Raw genomic sequence first — 20,636 nt, forward strand, 5'->3', positions numbered from 1 at the left:
AAAAAGAGAAAATGAAACCGAGAGTAGAGGGTTACAAAAATATCAGGCTGGAGAGAGAAGAGGAATGGAGAAAGAGATAGAGAGAGAGAGGAAGAGAGAGAGAGAAAGAGAGGGTGAGAGTAGAGAGAGAGAGAGAGCGAAAAGAGAGAGAGAGCGAAGAGAGAGAGACACACAGAGAGAGATAGAGATAGAGAGGGATAGAGATAGAGAGAGAGATAGATAGATAGAGAGATTGATAGAGAGAGAGATAGAGAGAGAGATAGGTAGAGAGAGAGAGAGCGAAGAGAGAGAGAGACACAGAGAGAGAGACACACACAGAGAGAGAGAGAGAGAGAGAGAGACAGAGAGACAGAGAGAGAGAGAGAGAGAGAGAGTGAGTAGAGGGTAGGGGAGAGGGAGACAGAGGCAAAGAGACGACAGAGACAGAAAGGGGGAGGGTCAGGCACAGAAACATATAGAAAGGAAGCGAGTGAGAGAGATAGAAACAGTAGAGAGAGAGAGAGAGAGAGAGAAAGAGAGAGAGAGAAAGGGAGAGAGAGAAAGGGAGAGAGAGACCTGGGTACGGGCGGATAAAAAGGTTAGAGGGAAAAGTGTCAAAATACATCGAGAGAGAGAGAGAGAGAGAGAGAGAGACTACTTTCTTTTCTAACTAAGGCGACGGCGGCGACACTACTCGACCGTCGAGCCTTTAATAAATACATCTCAATGGCCTAAGGCTGCGGCGGTTGACTATCTTGTTCTGTCCTCTGTCGGTTTGGTTCCTTGGAGGCATCATAAAGTGAGATCTCATCAGCTTCCGATTCATCCAGACCTTGATGTGGCCTCTCCTGACCAGTCTCCTCCACACTGTGACGCATCCCGTAACCAATGTAGATCATCAGGCCTGGGTAATGGGATGATCAAAGGGGGAAATGATAAATGACACAAAATGAGAAATGGTTTATGCTGAACCCTATACAATAAACTTCGAAATCGTAATAATACTTTATCAAGAGACTTATGAAATCTAGGGAATGCACTAGATTAGAGATGTTATATGGAAATCAGTACATACATGTAGTTAAAAAAAAAAAAATGTTAAGAATGCAAATTAAAAAAATGTTAATACAAATAAATCTAAGTACACGTTGTTTAGGGGATAGAACAGGGAAATCATTAAGAAAGAAATTCTTATTTAGTCTTTATTGTTAAACAATGAAAAGAGAAAACAATGTATTTTCAATATTAACGTTAGATTACGATACTCAGCTTGAATTCATCTTACCTATAGCAAGCCAGACTACAAATCGTATCCACGTGGCCTGAGTAAGCTTAAACATCAGGAATATATTGAAGAAGGCCGAAAGAATTGGTAGGTAGGGGACAAAAGGTGTACGGAAATAGAGCTCCATCCGATTCTGAGGTTGCCTCTCTATGACCACCAGTAGCACCATGACGACACCAATGAGTAGAACTAAGAGCGTGATCGCCCACCAGGTGCCTTCTAGGACACCCTGTTCACCTAGAACTAAAACAGCGCTCAGGAGGAAAAAGTCGACACAGATTATGGAGATACATATGACTACACTTTTGTAGGTCGCTTTAGTTGGCTCTTTTGGAAGCTTGTTCTCGCCACTGGATGAAGAACTAATTCCTTTTGATTGCTCATCTATCAACTGCTTCGTCATACTCTGCTCAATTTGCCCGGAATTTTCTCCAGACATGGCTGCTGCTTTCGGGTCGGGCTCTGTGGCGCCCTCTGCGTCGTGAATAATGTCGAATTCCTCGCTATTTGGGGATAAGTTAGTGTATGTCTTGTGTTTCCCTTCTGATCCGGCCAGGCCCACAAGAGCGGTCTCTTCAGCCGGCTTCTTCTTCTTATGCTTTTCTCCAAGTCGTTTGGCTTCTTCCCTATCAAGGCCGATGATACCAGGTTTGTATCTCAAGAGAAGGACACAGATACCAACCAGGGTGTACGACATCAGCGTCCCAATGGACATCATTTCCACTAGCTGCTCTAGATTGAAGATCAACGCCATGATGGCAGTCAACAAACCAGCCGAAATAGCAGCATAGATTGGAACATTGGAGTGGGGATTGACTTTCGCAAGGAACTTGAAGATGACGCCGTCTTTGGCCATGGCGTAGATGATTCGCGGAAGCGGGAAGATTGATCCCATCATGGACGTAGAGAGAGAAATCAGGGACCCTACCGACACGATGTACTTGGCGACTGTGAATCCGCGCTGGTCGAAGACTTCTGCTAGTGGAGCGAAAGGGGCGAGGTCATCGTATCGAACCATCAAGGTCATGATGGCGGACACGCTCACGTAGGCGACCAGACAGATGATTAGGGTCAACATGATAGCGAATGGTATGGCCTTGCTGGGGTTGCGCGCCTCCTCACCCGATGTCGCTATGACGTCAAAACCGACAAATGCGTAGAAACATGTAGCTGAACCCGCTAACACCTAAACACAAGAAGAAATGAAACATAGAGGTAAATATAACGAATAATGAAAATACAATCTAATTGTCGGGGGCATGCTGATGCAAGATTGTTATTTACATGAAGAAGAAGAAGAAGAAGAAGAAGAAGAAGAAGAAGAAGAAGAAGAAGAAGAAGAAGAAGAAGAAGAAGAAGAAGAAGGAGGAGAAGAAGGAGAAGGAGAAGAAGAGAAGAAGAAGAAGAAGAAGAAGAAGAAGAAGGAGAAGAAGGAGAAGAAGAAGAAGAAGAAGAAGAAGAAGGAGAAGAAGGAGAAGAAGAAGAAGGAGAAGAAAAAGAAGGAGAAGAAGGAGAAGAAGAAGAAGAAGAAGAAGAAGAAGAAGGAGAAGAAGGAGAAGAAGAAGAAGAAGAAGAAGAAGAAGAAAGAGAAGAAGGAGAAGGAGAAGAAGAAGAAGAAGAAGAAGAAGAAGAAGAAGAAGAAAGGAATACGACAGAGAAATTAACCATTGCCAAAAAATGCACTTTACCCCCAACAAATAATAAACTACCACGATCTCACCAAAGGCAGGACGCCGCAATAGTGATAAGAGAAAAAACTAGTGACTTATTACAATCTTAGAAATAACAAGAAGGGAAGAAAGTGTTACGCATAGTTTAAACGTCTAACGTACAAAACTTATTTTATAAACAAATGATTTTCCTAATTCTCGTACTTTAAGTTATTTAGTTCCAAAGTTTTTAATGCCACTACAGATAGAATTCAGAGTTACCGCTTACCCCAGAAAATCCAAACGGAAAGAAGCCTTTGCCTCCAGTCCAGTTCTCTCCCTCGACGAAGAAGGCTCCGGCACCGACAATGAAGACGATGACGATAAGGTTGATGCCAGTGAAACCCAGCATGACCGATGATGACATCTTGGCACCGAAGGCGATGATGATGGTGACGGCGATCAGGAGACAGAAGGCCAAGAAATCAGGATAGTCACCGAACCATGCTGAATTAAACGTTCCTGAGTGAACGAATAGAATGAAAAAAACAGCTCAACTTGAGGACTAGTATTAAAGGAATCGTTTAACAATGTTAAATCTGAGATGCACTGCCCTACGTTTTATCAGTGTCTGTGATATGGTGTTATATTGAAGCCCTAAAAAAAAATGATCAAGAAGTAAAATCGAAAAAGTAAAAACCTTTGGGTGACCGGTTTTACCATACTCATTTTTTCCCAATAGACTGTAGTGTTATGAAAACCGTTTGGCAAACGCAAAATTTGATTTCGATTTTCAATCATAAATATGTTGATAATCAGACAGGCGATCAGTTTGTAAACGTCATGGGGTTTCTGACTGACATAAACGTTTATAATTACCATTGCAGCATGAGCTAAATCAAGGATTTTTTTAAAAGGATCTAAGACAAAGTTACCGAATCCCTTTAGGTTAACATTATTTCCCGAGAAAGTAGTCTCAGTGTTACAACTCCCTGGAGTAACTCTAAATTCATTCAGAAGAAACACGATCGCAATGACTTTCGAAAATAAACTAAAAGGATATTTCATACCATATTGTACAACCCATAGATATTACGTTTGGATTACGCAATACACCAGTTCACCATCCGCTCATTTCCACATGTAATTGGCAATGCTATCAAATAAACCATTTTCGTACTGTAATCAATGTGTTTGCACAAACCTGTGTTAAGTGCCATGTTACAAATTATTTCATTCACCTGTTATGAAGAATTGTATGTCAATAATCAGAATGCGAATTGCATACATCAATTGTTTCTGGGTTCGACAAATATTATTGTTTGTCCTACCAACGTAACGTATGCAATTCATATTCTGACTAATGATTACTCATAACAGGTGAATTAAATATTTTGTACGAGGCACTCCAAGATTTGTGTATTAAATGTAATTACCTAAAGCGTCGGTCACAAATGCCATTACGGACGGCTACGAACGCCGTACGAACGATTTTTAGACAATAGAAATTCGGGAAGACAATGGAAAAACAGGGAGATTCGTACGAAATTATCGTTCGTACGAACCTTTGTGACCATAGCACTACGAGAATTTTCTATTTTCCTTAGACTGCTTTTCCAAAGTCTATGCGATTGTGGTTCCTGTGAAACACAATCTAAAATATATATTAGAAAATAATCGTGGAGTGAAAGGCGAATCTAGTTAACTTTTTATTGAGGTACATATTAATAATGGTTAGAGTATTGTGTTTCGTAATATTTTGTTATAATATTACAAGTAAGCAAAAAGATATTACGAGTAAAATTGGTCAAACTTCTTATCATGCAGCGCTATTGATTTAGGTAGAAAGTCTTCGATTCGGGAGATTTCTGTAAAAAGTCGGCCGGAAACTAAGCACACGTCCGCGAAGTATTGTCAAATGTGTTCAACCTACTTATTAAGGACGCGAGATATATTATTATTAATGATTCATATTTTACCTCTTGGTTCTATATCGTGAGATGGAGGGGATAGATAGGTGTAGTGAGAGATAGGTGTGGAGAGAGGGAGAGAGAGAGAGAGAGAGAGAGAGAGGAGGGCAAGGGAATAGAGGGAGAGACATAGGAAGGAAGATGAAGGAGGTGAAAGAGAAAGAGGGAGAGGGAGAAGGTAGAAGGGAGAAAGAGAGAGAGAGGGAGGGAGGGGAGAGAGTGAGCGACATAGGAAGGAAGATAAAGGGGTGAAAGAGGGAAAGGGAGAAGGGAGAAAGAGAGAAAGGGAGAGAGAGAGAGAGTGAGAGAGAGGGAGGGAGAGGGGGGCGACAGGGAAATGGGGAAGGGAGAGGGAGGCAGAGGAGAGGAAGAGAGAGGGAGGGAGAGGAGGGAAGTGTGCACTTCTTGTGTTAAAGATATCCAACCTCGATCTGCAAAACCAATTAAAAAAGTCCGATTCGAAATGACAAGTTTAATCAAGAGTTCTGTTTAATATTTCTGTGACGTTTTTGCTTGAGAATCTAGAATGTGACCGCGAATAATTGTCAAACAATTATTTTGAAATCTATTGAAAGTACTTTGTTTCCAACTGAAAGGCTTGTTTTCATGGTTTTCTCACTAACTTTCATAATTAGGTCACTTATATGCAATCTAAATGCAATTATTTAAAAATATTGTTAGCTGTCTGAAATGAATAAATAATTGTGTGATTTTCATACAAATAAGACAGGTAGAATAACAATTCACGTAGTTTTCAGTAAAGAGTTAAACAAAAAAATACAGAGAAGTCAAATTTATGCAATATACGTTAACCTTTAAAGGCTCCTTACTCCCTGCAAAAGTTCATTTCTTAAAGAAATATTTTGCTGGGGTAACTAAATATCATTCTAACTTTTCATTCAATTACTGTTTGTATTGACCTGAACTTCATCGTCAATTTCAAAAGTGCAAATGGTCGACATCACCTTTAACTCTCAGAACGGTAACAATGTAAATCTAACACGAAAAGAAGCCTTGAAGGTGAGATATGAGAAAGGTCATAGTGCTTGAGGATTGAAAAGGTCTTCCACGGTGAAAAGACTCATCACTCATACGCAACCAAGGGATACATATCAAATTGGCAGTTCGGAGGCGATGAGGTGATTTTGGACATCCATTTTTCTCCCTTTTTATGAGTCATTTTGGGAATCATTTAATTTGTAGTTGATTCAACTCTAAATTATTGTGGAATTCACTCCAAATTAAATTGGGAGTTCTTACCAACATGCGCCTTGATGTGCGTACTAATGGTCGCATTCAGCATGGCATCCAGGTATTCACTCCAAGCCTTGCCTACGCTAGCACCGGCTATGATGTTATCCATGATCATACTCCAGCCAATCGTAAAGGCGAAAAACTCCCCGATTGTGACGTAAGAATATGTGTAGGCGGAGCCAGTCTTGGGCACACGGGCGCCGAACTCGGCATAGCACAACCCTAGGGACGGGGGAGAAAGAAAAGTTTTAGGCTTTAAAAAAAATATATGGTATTACGTTCAATCAATTATACACTTGAGTAATCAACAGTATACAATATAATTCAAAATAGGAATATATTTCTATAAAGGATCCCAGCTAGAATAGCTCGGTTTTTCGTCCTCCGTAGATATGAACATGTTACACAAATGTAATAATGACAACATAATGGCGCGGTAAACCACCGAAAAAAAGCCGACGCGTTTTTTGTTAAGTGTAAATAAAATGGATAAAACTTATTTCAAGTTAATATAAGAATTAACTGTCATCACCTTAATCAACAAGTCTGACGAAACAAACCATGTGTTTTTAAAAAAGACGGGAAGAAGTTTTTGGAAATAAAAAAAATGAAAAATATATAAATATTTTTGTCCTTTAGTCAAGCAAACAACAGTCTTTACCAGTTTTTCAATGTCCAGAATTGAAAAATTAGCAAAGAATAATTAAAAGAATTATCATTCTCAAAAAAATACATGAACAAAATTAAGCGAATCTTAGAAGAAAAAAAATGTGCTAGATTTTGTTTTTGTTATTCAGCAAATTATAAATATTCACAAACAGTTATGATATTATCAAATTTGAAAACTGAGTGGAAATTCATCTATTGCGCATGGTCTTATTATAAAGTCAGTATAACGGCTTGCGATACCATTATTTGTATGAACTCATCAGATGATTTACAATAAAGTATTCGTGGCAGTTACATAATGAGTCTTTAGCATTGGAAATAAGAACACGTGTTTGCGAAAGTTCGTTCTCTTTAATCGCAATCAAGCAGGGAGTAGTTTGAAATGATTTTCAATTTGAAGCGAATTAAAGAAAGGTTACTTAGCTTTCATCATAATTTATTCTGTCACAATCGGATAGCTGTTGGTAAATTACAATTATATTTATTCAATTTGCCATTCTTATTATCAAGGATAAACGACGAGACAAGACAGGAGTGACATAGTTAAAATTGAGTATAGAGGAAAAAAGAAAAGGGGGATAGATAGACTGAGAGGCAGGAAGAAAGATAATCTGAGAGGGGAGGCAGAAAGAACCAGAGCGAACGAGAGAGAGAGAGAGAGGAAGAGAGAAGGGGAGCAAGGAGAGAGAGACAGAGAGAGAGAGAGAGAGAGAGAAAGAGAGAGAGAGAGAGACAGACAGAGACAGAGAGGGACAGAATGGGATAAGGAGAGACAAAGGAGGAAAATAAGGGAGGTAAGGGAGAAAGAAAGAAAGATAGGAGAAAGAGAGAAAGAGAGAAAGAAAAAGAGAAAGAATAAAAGAGAAAACAGAGATAAAGAGAAGAGACAGAGATAAAGAGAAGAGAGAGAGAGATAGACAGATGGAGATAGATATGTTTGAGAAAGGGAGAGAGAGAGAGAGGGGGGGGGGAGAACTTAAGCAGTTCTACAAGGTCGACATGCTCGCATCAATTTCCGATAATCTAATTCCATATGCATATTACTACCTGCCGTATCTGCCTTGCATCTTGGTAAATGCAAAATGGCGAGAAAACCGGCAATACATGTAGGTTTTTTTTTTTTACAACCGTGACTTTGTGTGATACTGCCGCTGTAACAATCATACTGCATCCCACTTGCACATTCCCGTTGCAACTATCCAGTATAATTTCATTATCGTTCCTCGTTCCTGAATGTCGTGCATTTATATTAAATTATGTCTTTTTAATGTTTGTCAATCTTTTCTCTGTTTATTGTAGTATAAACATTATGATGGATTATTTCTTTCTACTCCCTTACTCCCCTCTTACTTCTTCTCATTTGTCAAATTTCCACTCCTCTACTATTTTGAAAATATTAAACGTATTTTAAATGTTACTTCATAGACATATAGGCATAGTGGTGAAGATATTATAAAATTGATAAAACAAAAATCTCTATTTACAAATTACGTACCTTTGCAACATAAAGGCTACAAAGTTTATTTTATAGTTAAAATCAGAGACATAATAGAGAAGAAATTTCAATCGTTTAAATAGAATTCTCGTTATTTCGATTAAACTTATAAACATCCGTTTTCGCCTTCGAACGTCAAATTACCTTCCTCAGAAATCCATTTCCTTTTTATCTTCCATTCTTTGAAAAATAAAATAAATCTGTAACTTTAACAATCATGTGTGGACACGTGGAAATAGTCAGCTTTAGATCGATCTGCTCCTTTAAGTAACTGTTGTACCAAACATAGTCAGCCATCAAGGCTACAGTATATCGGCGGACAATAAAGCAAGATATATTGACCTAACTTCATCCGATCTCTACTCAAGCGAAAGCTATTACTAGATGATGCATGCATCATGCTTGAATAGACACATACGGAGAAAGCATAATTACATGAATTTTAAAACATAATTTGTCCAACGAAGCTGTAACGCTGGTTTTGCGATGTATGTGTTTTGGATACAGTTTGTTGAATTCAAAATCATGTTTATAGTACACTTGAATGCGTTTGTACCGGTAAGTCATAGCATGTATTTGACGTAAAGTTATTATTCGCTAACAGAGGCCTACCAGTAACGTAAAACGGTAGCGGAGGGGAGTAGAAATTCCGTCTTGGCAGCCTTATTCACTCAAAACATGCAGTATAATAATGAATGGTCTCAATTGATGTCATGAAAATTATGAATCTAATTTTGACAGACTGTGTAACCATGAAATGTCAAAGAGATTTGAGCAAGAGATATTCTGATTTCTCATAATTAGACGTTTAGTATATCCATTAACTCATCAATTCAATTCATGATGGTAACTGTATTTTTCTAATTAAAATTAATTATCATCAACACTATTTTTTGCATTATAATTGTGAGAAAAATAAGGTATAGGTCAACTATGAACAGCCTTTTCTGCAATTAACTTGAGTTTACTAATAAATTAAAAACAATATTTCTCATTGCCTGCGATAACTTATGATACTTAAATCCTATATCTAGAAATGGAACATCATTGTCCTTGTGCTAATTTCCTTTTTATTCTGGACAAATCTTTACGCAACCTGTTTCAAGAAAATATATTTTTAAGGCATTTATCTTAATATCAAGAATTTGATCATATCTATGTCATTATCAAAATGACACTTCTTCTACTGTCCTTAATCATATCAATCCTAATTTGACATTTCACTAGTATAACCATGGTAACATACAAAAAGGGTAACTAATTAGAGGAAGGGAACGTTATTGATAAAGTGAAATACTTAGATGTCAAAAATAAAATTACCTCTCTACAAAGAAAAACTACTTTGTGACTTTAGGGTTTCTAGCGCACAAAGTAAAGTGAAATCAAACCCTTAATAAACAGATTGATTCGATTTTAGAATGTTTTCGCTTCAAGTTTCGGAAAAACGTCTTCTCCTTGCCGCTGCAGCTAACGAACCGTGCTCATCTACTTCAAAGATATTGTCTAAAATGCAATATTGCCTTGGGCTACAACTGCAACCCATTTCAATCTCGCTTCAGCTCTTTCTCTCTCTCCCTTTTTCTCCATTTTTTCTCTATATAAAATCTTCTGCATCTCCCCCTCTCTGTCTCCCTTTCTGTCTCTTCTTGTTTCATTCCCTTTCTGCCTCTGTCATGGACCTTCTCTTCTTCTTTTTTCTTTCTCACTCTCGCTCGATCACTTCCTTAAACAATTATCAGCTCGCTCTCTCTTCATATCACACCTTATTTGTTCTCCGTATAATTTCACAAGATTGTCTTTAGGGTTTTCTCTCCTAAACCTTTTACTGTCCATTGTTATATTCCTCCCTCCCCCTTTCTCTTGGAAGGTTCCTCTTCAATCGTTCCCCTTTATCCCATACTCTTTTCCATCTCGTTTGCGTTTTATACTCTTTATCATTTTTCGTCTGTATATTTCGGTCTCCATGTCTTTTGCTAAGTGTCTGCAATTCTATATACATCCCAATCTCTCTCTCTCTCTCTCTCTCTCTCTCTCTCTCTCTCTCTCTCTTCTCTCTCTCTCTCTCTCTCTCTCTCTCTCTCTCTCCTCTATCTCTCTCTCTCTCGCTTTTGTGTCTCTTTCTCTCTTTCCCCTCTTCCCCTCTCTGTATGCCTGTGTGTCTGTCTGTGTCTGTCTCTCTCCTCATCATCATTTATCTTACTCTCTTTCTCCCTTTATCACATTACCCCCCCCCCCCCCCTTGCCCTCTCTCTCTCTCTCTCTCTCTCTCTCTCTACAATTGTTGCTTCTCTCATACATTCCTAATGGCGAAATGGGCAATTTTTTTAAAGTGAGTCTCAGAGCAAGCGCAGAGTTGCTAGAAAAACAAGATTCAAACCAAGTGAAAGCTAAATTGTCGTGCTTACGTCACAAGAAACACGACCATACCGTTCGTCCAAGATGAACACAATACACACAGATGTCAATTAAGAGAAATCGCTCATCCTCCCTACTGAATTGCAACGCAAGATCCACATGTAATCGAGAACGCTGTTTTGTTCGAGCACGGATCCAAATTTCTTTACCAAAATTTATGATTGATTTTTAAAAATCACTCTATTGCCATTGCCGATAATTATGATTGCATCGAGTTGACTGACTTTGTGTTATTCTTTTACTTCATCGCACTAGCTCTTGGACAAATGGGATTCCGTCACTATTCTTTGTTCCCTTTTTTTTTCCTTCATCCTTTCATCAAATCTTGTATAACTGATGACGATCCAAAAAATAAAGTATATAGACTAATTATTATCGTGACACTATTATATTTTATATAAAATATTTCAACACCTTGTGTGATAATCAATATAAAATAAGTTCTAGAATGATTTGTGTTTCTTCATCAAAGGTTAAGCGCAATATAGACAAACAATATAGTTTTACGTTTATTAACTCTGTGTAAACTTCACAAGCTCTCTTTATGAATAGGCCCTCAAAAATATATATAAAACTTTCTCCATAGAACTTTGGTTATGTTATACAGAGTTAAGACGGTTTAAGTTCTGTGTATACGTTGCCTGCTGCTATGTCGTAAAAGATGCGCAAAAATATTCCGAATTGTCATGGCACTTTGTTATTGAAGATGGCATGATGAATGGAGAATTAACATTGGAATTGGTAGTTATGAATACTGATTTAGAAATATTCATATTTTGCTTGATATTGGTTATCCTAATTATGGTACAGCCTTTGGAATGCTGGTGATTAAAGATAAAGGTGAGTTCTGGTCATCCGATTGTATTGTGAAGGAAAACAGGTGTGGAATGGATCAGAAAAAAGTTGATCATGTAGCATGTAAGTATTGGTGTGTACTGCAAAGTTCTGAAGTCATCAAAATCATAATAAATTTGGCCCAGTCTTGGTAAAGTAACAAGCACTGTACACAGAAAGATGGGACTACACAAATGGTGTCGGGGCTACTAACCTTGATTTCCTAATCTTTCTATGCTCATTACTCAGCCAGTATACATTTTTTACCAAAATTGCTTGGCAAATGACATTTATTTTTAATTTTGAACATTCAGTGTAAGTTACGTTTAATTCTGTGAGAATTCATTTTCTTTTTTTTAACCAGAACTCACCTTTATCTTTGATTAGACAAGCATACGGTAGTTCATTTGGTTATTATTTGTGTATACCAGCATGCTTGTTTGGACCACACTTTTTAATTCTGCGTTCTAGACTGTGGTGTGTTTTCTATTGTCACATAAAAGTACTGCTGTGGTAAATCATCTACATATATATTTATTTATGAATCTTCATGATTATTTGAGATTTTGTAGCTTTACGGAAACAGCCAAAGATTTATTTTTAATGCCAATTGACTATTATTTTTGTATGCATAACTAATAAATAAACTAATACTTCTGTTTACCATGAAATTGTATTTTGAACTTCTTGTATGCCTACTAGTCTCTAGCCTTGCACGGTTATCCAAAAGGGTGGGGTGGTATGCATTCCATGGAATCATTTCATAAAGCCTTTTTTCAATGACAAATGACAAAAATCAGTGACAAATCTGCTGATAACCAATCAGACGCAAAGATTTCACTAGCTTATAACGGAAATCCCTCTAAATCCCAACGAAAGTTATTAGAGAGAGAGAGACAGAGAGAGACAGAGGGAGAGAGAGACAGACAGAGAGAGAGAGAGGGGGGTCGGGTGAGTGGGTGAGTGCGTGAGTGAGTGAGTGCGTGTGTATGTGAGAGAGAGGAAAAAAAGGATAGAGAAAAAAAGGAGAGAGAAAAAGGAGAGAGAGAGAAGGGGAGAGAGAGAGAGAGAAGGGGAGAGAGAGAGAGAAATGGAAAGAGAGGGGAAGGGAGAGAGAGAAACAGAGAGAGAGAGAAAAGAGAGAGAGAGAGAGAGAGAGAGAGCGAGAGAGAGAGAGAGAGAGAGAGAGAGTGGTGAGTCACAATGGTAACAGGACCGTTAGCACCCCTTTAATCTTTGGTGACTCTCGCAAGGTTTCAAAGGTGTGTGTGTCTGTGTGTGAAGGGGGAAGGGGGGGGGGGGCTTTCTGCACTAAAATCTTGTTATATGTATGTCTCAATATAGAGGCATCCGTTTTCACCCTGTATCCGCCTTGGCCTTTACGTAATTCAACATTGATTAACAGGACATGATAAAAATGAATTTCGTTTGATGCTAACAATGTTCGATATCCCACGTGAATTCTACACCAGACGGTCTCGAATTGTTTCTGACAATCCTATCAATTCTTATTTGGCCGATGAAATAGTTTCAAAAGTGCATTTTCATTAAATTTGATCCCTCAAAGCTATGGATTTCAGCGACAGGGGTCGCATTCTTTCCCCTTTTATAATTTTGATTAGTACAACACAAACCCTTGATGGATTCGGCCATTCACAATTTGCATACTATATTTCTAAGCCATTTTCGGGGGGGGGGGGGGGGGGGGGAGAGGTGTACATGTATGTTTATTTATAAGTTTTATAAGTTTTAACGAACATAAAATGCAAAGAATTTAACTGCTTCTTCCAGATGAAAGCAAACAAAATCCACTAAGCAACCAACCAACAACAAACGAAGCCAATCCTGGAGATAAATGATATTGTAAATCGTTCTCCATACAATGTATGACATTTCACAAAACCGAATCATCTGTGGGGCTACAACCGTTCCATGTCTTCTATTCTGGACATTTGTAGTCAATGCCATTCCGAATGCTCGATTTTATTGAACCTTCTAATGATTGTCAGTTCTTGCGGAAAATATAAGCCGATAATGCATAAAAGAGACATTCAAAGGCTGTCATGTTGTTTGCTGCACTCGGCATTTATAAGACCAAGTCGATTTAAAGAGACAGTCAGAAAGGGTTTTTTAATACGTTTTGCAGCTAGGCTACTTGTAAAACTCATAAATATCTCGGCGAATGAGGTGTAATAAAGATTTTATTTTGTCATTTGTGGAATACCATAAATTAGCGTTACCATGGAGCAAATGTATTCAACGATGTTTAATCGACAGTAGTCAATTGGGGGGCAGTAAATTAGAAACCGTCAAAATATCTGGAAGTATATTTTGATCATTAAAAATAAGCTAATATATACTATCAAAGCACTGCATGTTTTTACCGTGATGCATTATGATTCGAGAATAAATAAATATATAAACTAACTAAATAAAAAAACAAAAAGCTGAACGGATAAACAAAAATAAAAGTGATTTAGCTCATTCTGTCATGCTCTTGTATTCTGAAACATAAATGACAGTGCCTAGAAGTAATTTAAGACCAAATATAATGATCCTCCACTGTCTGTGCAGACCCATATGGCAAGATCAATGTCCCGTATGCTTTTCATTATCTACTACCTACTACGTGATCAATAATGACCGGTACGCAGCACCAACTTTCAAGATAATTCTGAGTGTCCAGAAGCAGTTAGGAAAGTTTGAATATGCGAATAATTGGTCACTGTGTGATTTAAAAACAAGAACATTATACAGAGATGAGAAGTTGATTGAGTCTTGCTGAAAATAACACAAGGTGTGGAGCACTGCACACAATAGGGACTTTTAGAATTGCCGAACGACAACGTGGATTGCTATGATCGACGTCCTTTTAATGCACTGCCTTGAATGGACGTCACACGTATCAGTCCACGCAAATCTAAAAGTCCCTAATATGGACATGTATACGGGACTACAAACACAGGTGGCATATCGGGGCATACGTTTTAAGGGCTATCCTTCTCATGTGAATGTGCTATCATTCACGATACGCATTAACATATTACGATGAATACAAATATGAAAGCTTAAAGTTAATCTGGAGCTCTGGTATGGGAATCGTATGTCGAGAGAACATGGCTCTAATTTATTCTGGATTGGTTTAGATTATTGTTTTGAACCAGTTAAATGAAAACAACCTCGCAAAAACTTGGTGGAAATCATCTTCAATAAAAAAACAAAAAAACACACAGCTCTCATTTGCACATAGTCACCTGTGCTGTACTAATCTTTCTATGTTCATTACTCAGCTCCTATACATTTTCTACAAAAAAAAACGTTTGGCACGTGTCATTTAATTGTAATCTTGAACATTCAGTGTAAGTTTTGTTGGATTATGTGATAATTTTATTTTCTATCATTATCAGAACTCAGCTTATCTTTAACAATATAACTCCCTTTACCAGACATCAACGTTCTCTTTAAAAGGTAAGTCAACCTCATTCGTTCATCGATTCTGCTAGCCGGCCATCGGGTGCAGGTGGTTCTCTCACCGAACTGAATCCCGCTGAGAGCGTTTCTTCGCAGAACTCACACCTATTCTTTTCAATTTGTCTCCGCTTTCCTCTTGCCATTCAGATACTGGACATGATGTATTGAGTGATTTCCGTTCGTGTATGTGAAAGGAATTTTGCATTTTCATTTGACATTTCTAAATGAAAAAGCAGGACGTGTATCGAAATGATTCTTTCAATGAATGTACAACTCGTCAGTGGACATGCATGGTTGTATGATTAATAATAGTTTTCATTTTCTGAATTTAGATTATACTATTTTGCCCTTTGAAAGAAATAATGCTCTGTAAAAAATGTTATGTAAACATATGTAAATATGTTTAATTATGTTGAAAATATTTCAAAAGGGGGAAGGGGCACTTGGAAGAAGCCTTTAAAAAAAGTGTCACTTGAGACAAAGATGCCTCCTTATCATAATTCATGAAGATGCATCGTCTCTCATATTCGTCAAGATAAAATCATCCTCTCTGTCTCTGTCTCTCTCTCTCTCTCTCTCTCTCCCTCTCTCTCTCCCTCTCTCTCTCTCTATCTCTCCCCCTCTCTCTCTCTTTCTCTCTTCCCTCTCTCTCTCTCTCCCCTCTCTCTTTCTCTCTCTTCCCTCCCATTCCTGAACAGCCATCTCATGGACCATCTCTTGATGAGGATGAAGATACTATGAAGATAGAGAGGCGCGGCTAGCGTTCCCATGGGAACCCCTCATCCACCTTCCCAATCCTCTCCCAGCATCACAAGCGTAAACACTCGGCGTTAACAAAAGCCTCCTTCAAAAGCTCTTTGCGAACATTTTCCTCCTCATGAATAAATATGACCTTTAAAGGAGCTGGCGGTTACGGTTGATATCATATTGCATAATTTATTTCCTAGCTATGGCGGAGGAGGCGAATTTTATCATCACTGAGATGTGAATCCGCGGACAATATGCATTTTGACTGAATTCATATTACTTCTACGTGACTTTTACGTGAATGTTCGCGGTCTATAGATTTCAAAAGCTAACGTCTAAATGAATAAATTTGAAGAAAAAAAGGAAGCTATAATTTGGTTCTCCCAAGATAAAAGCTGCCTTTTCCTGATTCTACGGAACGATCAGAACATTAAAAGCATGAATAATGTGTCTAGATATTCATCGAATGTTCATGTTCTTCATAAGATTGTTATCGTCACATCACGGTGCTCGAGGCCGTTGTATTCGTATCGGAAAAAGCTATAGTATTAGTAGCAGAGAAGCTCCAATTGTTAGACAGGCAGACAATGTTTATGCACTACTAATTCATTCATGTTTAGCACAAAAAATGGCAAAATGTAGTACTCTCATGCCTGTATGCGCAGTGTCATGTCTGTCGTGGGCTAGTTGTTTGGTCACTTCAATGGAGATGCTAAGGGTCGTAGGTTCAAGGCAGCCCCGATACAACACTACTGTACTTTGACAGGGCATTCATTTCCACTTGCCACTCCCGACCCAGGTAAAGAATATGAGTATCTTGTTAGGAAGTAATTGGTCAATGAACTTGTCAAATATAGAAGATAATATAGGAGGTGAGAATACAGTCCTTTGCTAAAGCTTGAAGGGCATTAGCTCTTGTATAAACAAATATGAGTAACGCGATCACAACTTTAATCCAACAATCTACTCAATGGCAATTTCACTACCCTAGGGTAGGCCTATATGACGTAGCAGTCATGTTCGGGTAAACGTTATTGTCATGTTCGCCCATTTTAATTTTGGTGACGCGCGAGTGACGCGCAAGACTTCTGAAATTGTCTTTGGTTGGTTTTTAGAAAGTAGTTGCAATCGCATTCAATTAGCAATCTTTTGGCTCTAGCCAGTCGTTGAAATCATGACAATGCAATTTGAAATTAGTATCGTTTATACATTATGCTATAAGATTAAATCATAGTGAGATTGAAGTGATAAAAAATGAACTTACCGGATAGCAAAGACACTACTGCGGCAACCAAGAAGGAGAGAACGATGGCTGGTCCGGCCACCTCACGGGCTACTTGCCCTGCCAGGACGTAGATACCTGCTCCAAGGGTACTCCCGACCCCAATGGCTGTTAGATCCCACATACTCAGACATCTCTTCAGTTCACTCTGCTCGATATCCTCCGAGTCCAACTTCTTGGTCCGACTGAGACGTTGGAAGCAACTGCTGAAGAACTCCTTCACCTTGGCGGCTTTGGGTGTCGCCATCTTGGATGTTATTGACAAGTGCCTCTGGATGAAGTCGTGGAAGATCTATCAACCTGGAATCCAGTGTTTCTTGAAGTGTGTGTAGTCTTGTGAAGGGACTAGGAGATCAAGATTGATCGGTAGTCCTATCCCTGCAGGAAACAAATCAATACAGTTTGAGAGTCATTAGTATTAGCATGATACACTATATTTTCCTCATTATTTAATAGTAGCTAAGCATAGGCATTTCATATAGGCCATTCTCGAAATGTAACCCTCTCATCTATAATTTCCCCTCATTAACAAGAGACAGTGGTATGTTACTTCTCCCAGCTCAGCACATTATCTTTCTTTTCCTGGTGATGCTACAGCACATCTGACATAGCAACTCCTATGTTGGTATTGTATGGTCTATTGTAAACAGGTGGTCAGCTCTGGTGTACATGTAGATACGTACCACTATCTCTTGTTAGCTCACTAATGATTGATAGATGATTTCAAAAGATGAATGAAATCTGGAGCATATTTTTAGGGTGGAGTTTTATAGCAGGTCTGAGAAAATTATTTTAACAACTATTCAAAAATTTATGACACATATTTCGATGTTTGAATAACAAAATATGAGTTATATTCAGCCCTGCACATCAACAGAAATCAACTTATATTTGGATGTTACTTACTAGAACAGAAAATGAGAGAGGGTAAGAAGAGAAATAGTGAAAGAGAGAGAGAGAGATAGAGAGAGAGTGAAAGAGAGAGAGAGATAGAGAGAGAGTGAAAGAGAGAGAGAGAGAGAGAGAGCGAGAACAAAGAGCAAGAGAGAGAGAGAGGCAGATATATACACAATGTATATACAGATATAAATATATATACATTTCTATATTTAGTGGGAACAAGAGAGAGAGAGAGAGAGAGAGAGAGAGAGAGAGGGGGGGGAGAGGGGAGAGATAACAAACAAGGAGCGATTTTCGGCTCATCGCACATGTTTTGTGTACACCCTTTGACCTCCGTCACAGTTTTACACAGCGTCACCATTCAAAATAACCCAGGTGAAACCAAAGGTGAAACACAACGGCCTATCTGTACCGTAGTAAATGGGAAAATGCCACTGGCTCTACATAGGGAATCCCCCTGACACTGAATATGCCAGTTTCGTAATGTAATCAAATGTAATGCATACATTTTTGTGGAGTACATCAATACAAATAATTTCATTCATCCTTTAAGAATAGTAATGTTGTACTTATAATAGTCAGAATGCGAACGGCATTGTATTATGTTTGGTAGGGTACGCCATAGTGTTTATTCTACCTAACAACGATAAACGTATGCAATTCGCATTCTCACTATTGATAAATACAATTATTTCTAACAGGTGAATGAAATCATTTGTAACAAGGCACATATTTATGCATTACATGTGATTACATTATGGAATTGGTTTTTCGATATCCTTGACTGAAGGCAATTTTTAAATCGGATGTTGATGATGATGAATGATACGGGCGTGCAATTCTCACTATGAACATGACTGACAAAGAAGCGGACAGAATATACAGTTCCTCAGGTAGACAATGGAACATCCCTTCACTGCTATTATGTAAAAATGTGTAGAACAGGTGTCACATGCATATTCACCCTTTTACATAATAGCAGTGACGGGATGTTCCTTTGTCTACCTGAGGAACTGTATATATTTTGTCCGCTTTCTTTGTCTGTCATGTTCATAGTGTCTAGGTGTTAATACCTTGTGCTTTATCGAGGGACGGATCCAGCATTCAAAATGAGAAGGGGAGGGGTGTGCATTTTCTGAAAAATAACATAAATGTATAGTTTTTTTTTTTTTTTTTTTTTTTTTTTTTTTTGGGGGGGGGGGGGGTGTTTACTTCATGGTATGCCTAAAGGTTTCAAAGGAAGGTGGGGGGGGGTCGCAACATTGACCAGGACCCCCTACATATGATATTGGCATTCCCAAATGAATAAATGCTGGTTGAAATAAATTAATAGTCATAAAATACTCACAATTCTACTGATGGAGTTATACGTCAAGTTGTACTCGGAGTACAATGTTAATCCGACTCCTTTGTAGACGATCGAGAGCGGATGAGTATTGACACCAGAAACGCTACAACATTAAAGGGAGACAACAGCATAGACGAAAATTATCGATGTCGTTATTCGTCACCACGATTCACATCAGGGTTAGGTTATATGAACCCTGAAGTTCAGATTTATGATCGAATCACAGTACCACATGATCAAATGGAGATCAAGGTTTGTTTTTATTGACAAGATAGATATAATAAGAGCGTACAATTGCCGAATCGAAGGATTTCCTGCGTAACAGCTGTTGTCTCCGTGCATGCGTTCTCAGTGCAATAGCAGAATGTGCTAAGACATGTTGACTCTCATCAATTAGCAACGCTTGAAAACTCTGTGCAAGGAGCAAAATGACATCAAATGCGAGGCATAAGGAGGACGTTTTTCAGAAAAATCTCGCAAAGTATGAAGGAAAAACAGACAAACGACTGCACAATATGGTATATCTGCTCCGCTGTGCACGCCTGCGTATAGGGATGGATACAGCGCAATACGGTACCCTAGGCCTGTGCATAATGAGGCGCGGCAGTGCGAGAACAAAAATGGGTTCAATCTGACTTCATATAGAATGCGAACAAGCAGACGATACACCGCAGACGACACACCACACAGTCGTTTTCCCGCTCGTTTTATTTACAATTCCCGGGTTTCCAATAATAGGGATTTCATCTGTGGTAGAGCGCTCCGCACCTGTATGAGTCAATGTCAATGTATGCATTGAAATCGTATTTAAACTCATCTGTTGCATGTAGCCTACATCGTTTCTAGTATCAAACGACCGGTTTACTAATAAACATAATACTATTCAAATTTATGGATGTTTCTTTCCTGCGTACCTATATAGTGATGAGTTATATCTTTAACCCCTTATTAATGAATGAACTTGGAATCCAGTCTGCATACCCTATTTAATACTATATTTTTGTTTAATGACGTAAATCATGGTCTGAGCAATATTTTGAAACATTCAAATGATACACTCGCCAAAGATTAAACATATATCGTTGACCCTTTATTTTTATGAGTATATTTTATAGTTTTCAAAAAATAAAAGTACTGTATCATCTATTCCTCTCACATTTTTAAAAGTTTTGTGGCAGATTTGTTTTGTATATAAGCAATATAATTATACAAGCCCTATATAAAAATGTTAACATTTTGATGGAAGCCATTAGAACAACTAAGCTCCGAAATTGAAAAATAAAAATAGGATTGAAAGTCAAAGATACAACGTAAGTTTCGAAGCCGATAAAGATTGAT

General features: G+C 38.2%; 1 protein-coding gene across 1 annotated transcript; it reads right to left on the bottom strand.

The window, feature by feature from the left end:
- Positions 1-396: 396 nt before the first annotated feature.
- On the bottom strand, positions 397-19,955 carry LOC575206 (cationic amino acid transporter 3). The gene is made up of 6 exons (XM_775623.5): positions 19,299-19,955; positions 17,033-17,428; positions 6,144-6,359; positions 3,203-3,435; positions 1,265-2,450; positions 397-883 (listed from the first exon to the last, which is right to left on the bottom strand). The coding sequence occupies exons 2-6, from the start codon at positions 17,295-17,297 to the stop codon at positions 711-713; spliced, it is 2,073 nt and encodes a 690-aa protein (XP_780716.3). The 5' UTR covers positions 17,298-17,428; positions 19,299-19,955; the 3' UTR covers positions 397-710.
- Between the last annotated feature and the right edge of the window lie 681 nt (positions 19,956-20,636).

The sequence above is a fragment of the Strongylocentrotus purpuratus genome, unplaced genomic scaffold (assembly GCF_000002235.5).
Source record: "Strongylocentrotus purpuratus isolate Spur 01 unplaced genomic scaffold, Spur_5.0 spur5_scaffold_16, whole genome shotgun sequence".
Lineage (NCBI taxonomy): Eukaryota > Metazoa > Echinodermata > Echinoidea > Camarodonta > Strongylocentrotidae > Strongylocentrotus > Strongylocentrotus purpuratus.

Bases quoted from the DNA above. Each gene is read 5' to 3' on its own strand.
- LOC575206 (XM_775623.5), bottom strand. From the start codon at position 17,297: ATGGCGACACCCAAAGCCGCCAAGGTGAAGGAGTTCTTCAGCAGTTGC. The intron at 3,436-6,143 runs GTAAGAACTCCC...TCGTTCACTCAG, and splicing joins GCACATCAAGGCGCATGTTG to GAACGTTTAATTCAGCATGG. The intron at 2,451-3,202 runs GTAAGCGGTAAC...TCTTGTGTTTAG, and splicing joins TTCCGTTTGGATTTTCTGGG to GTGTTAGCGGGTTCAGCTAC.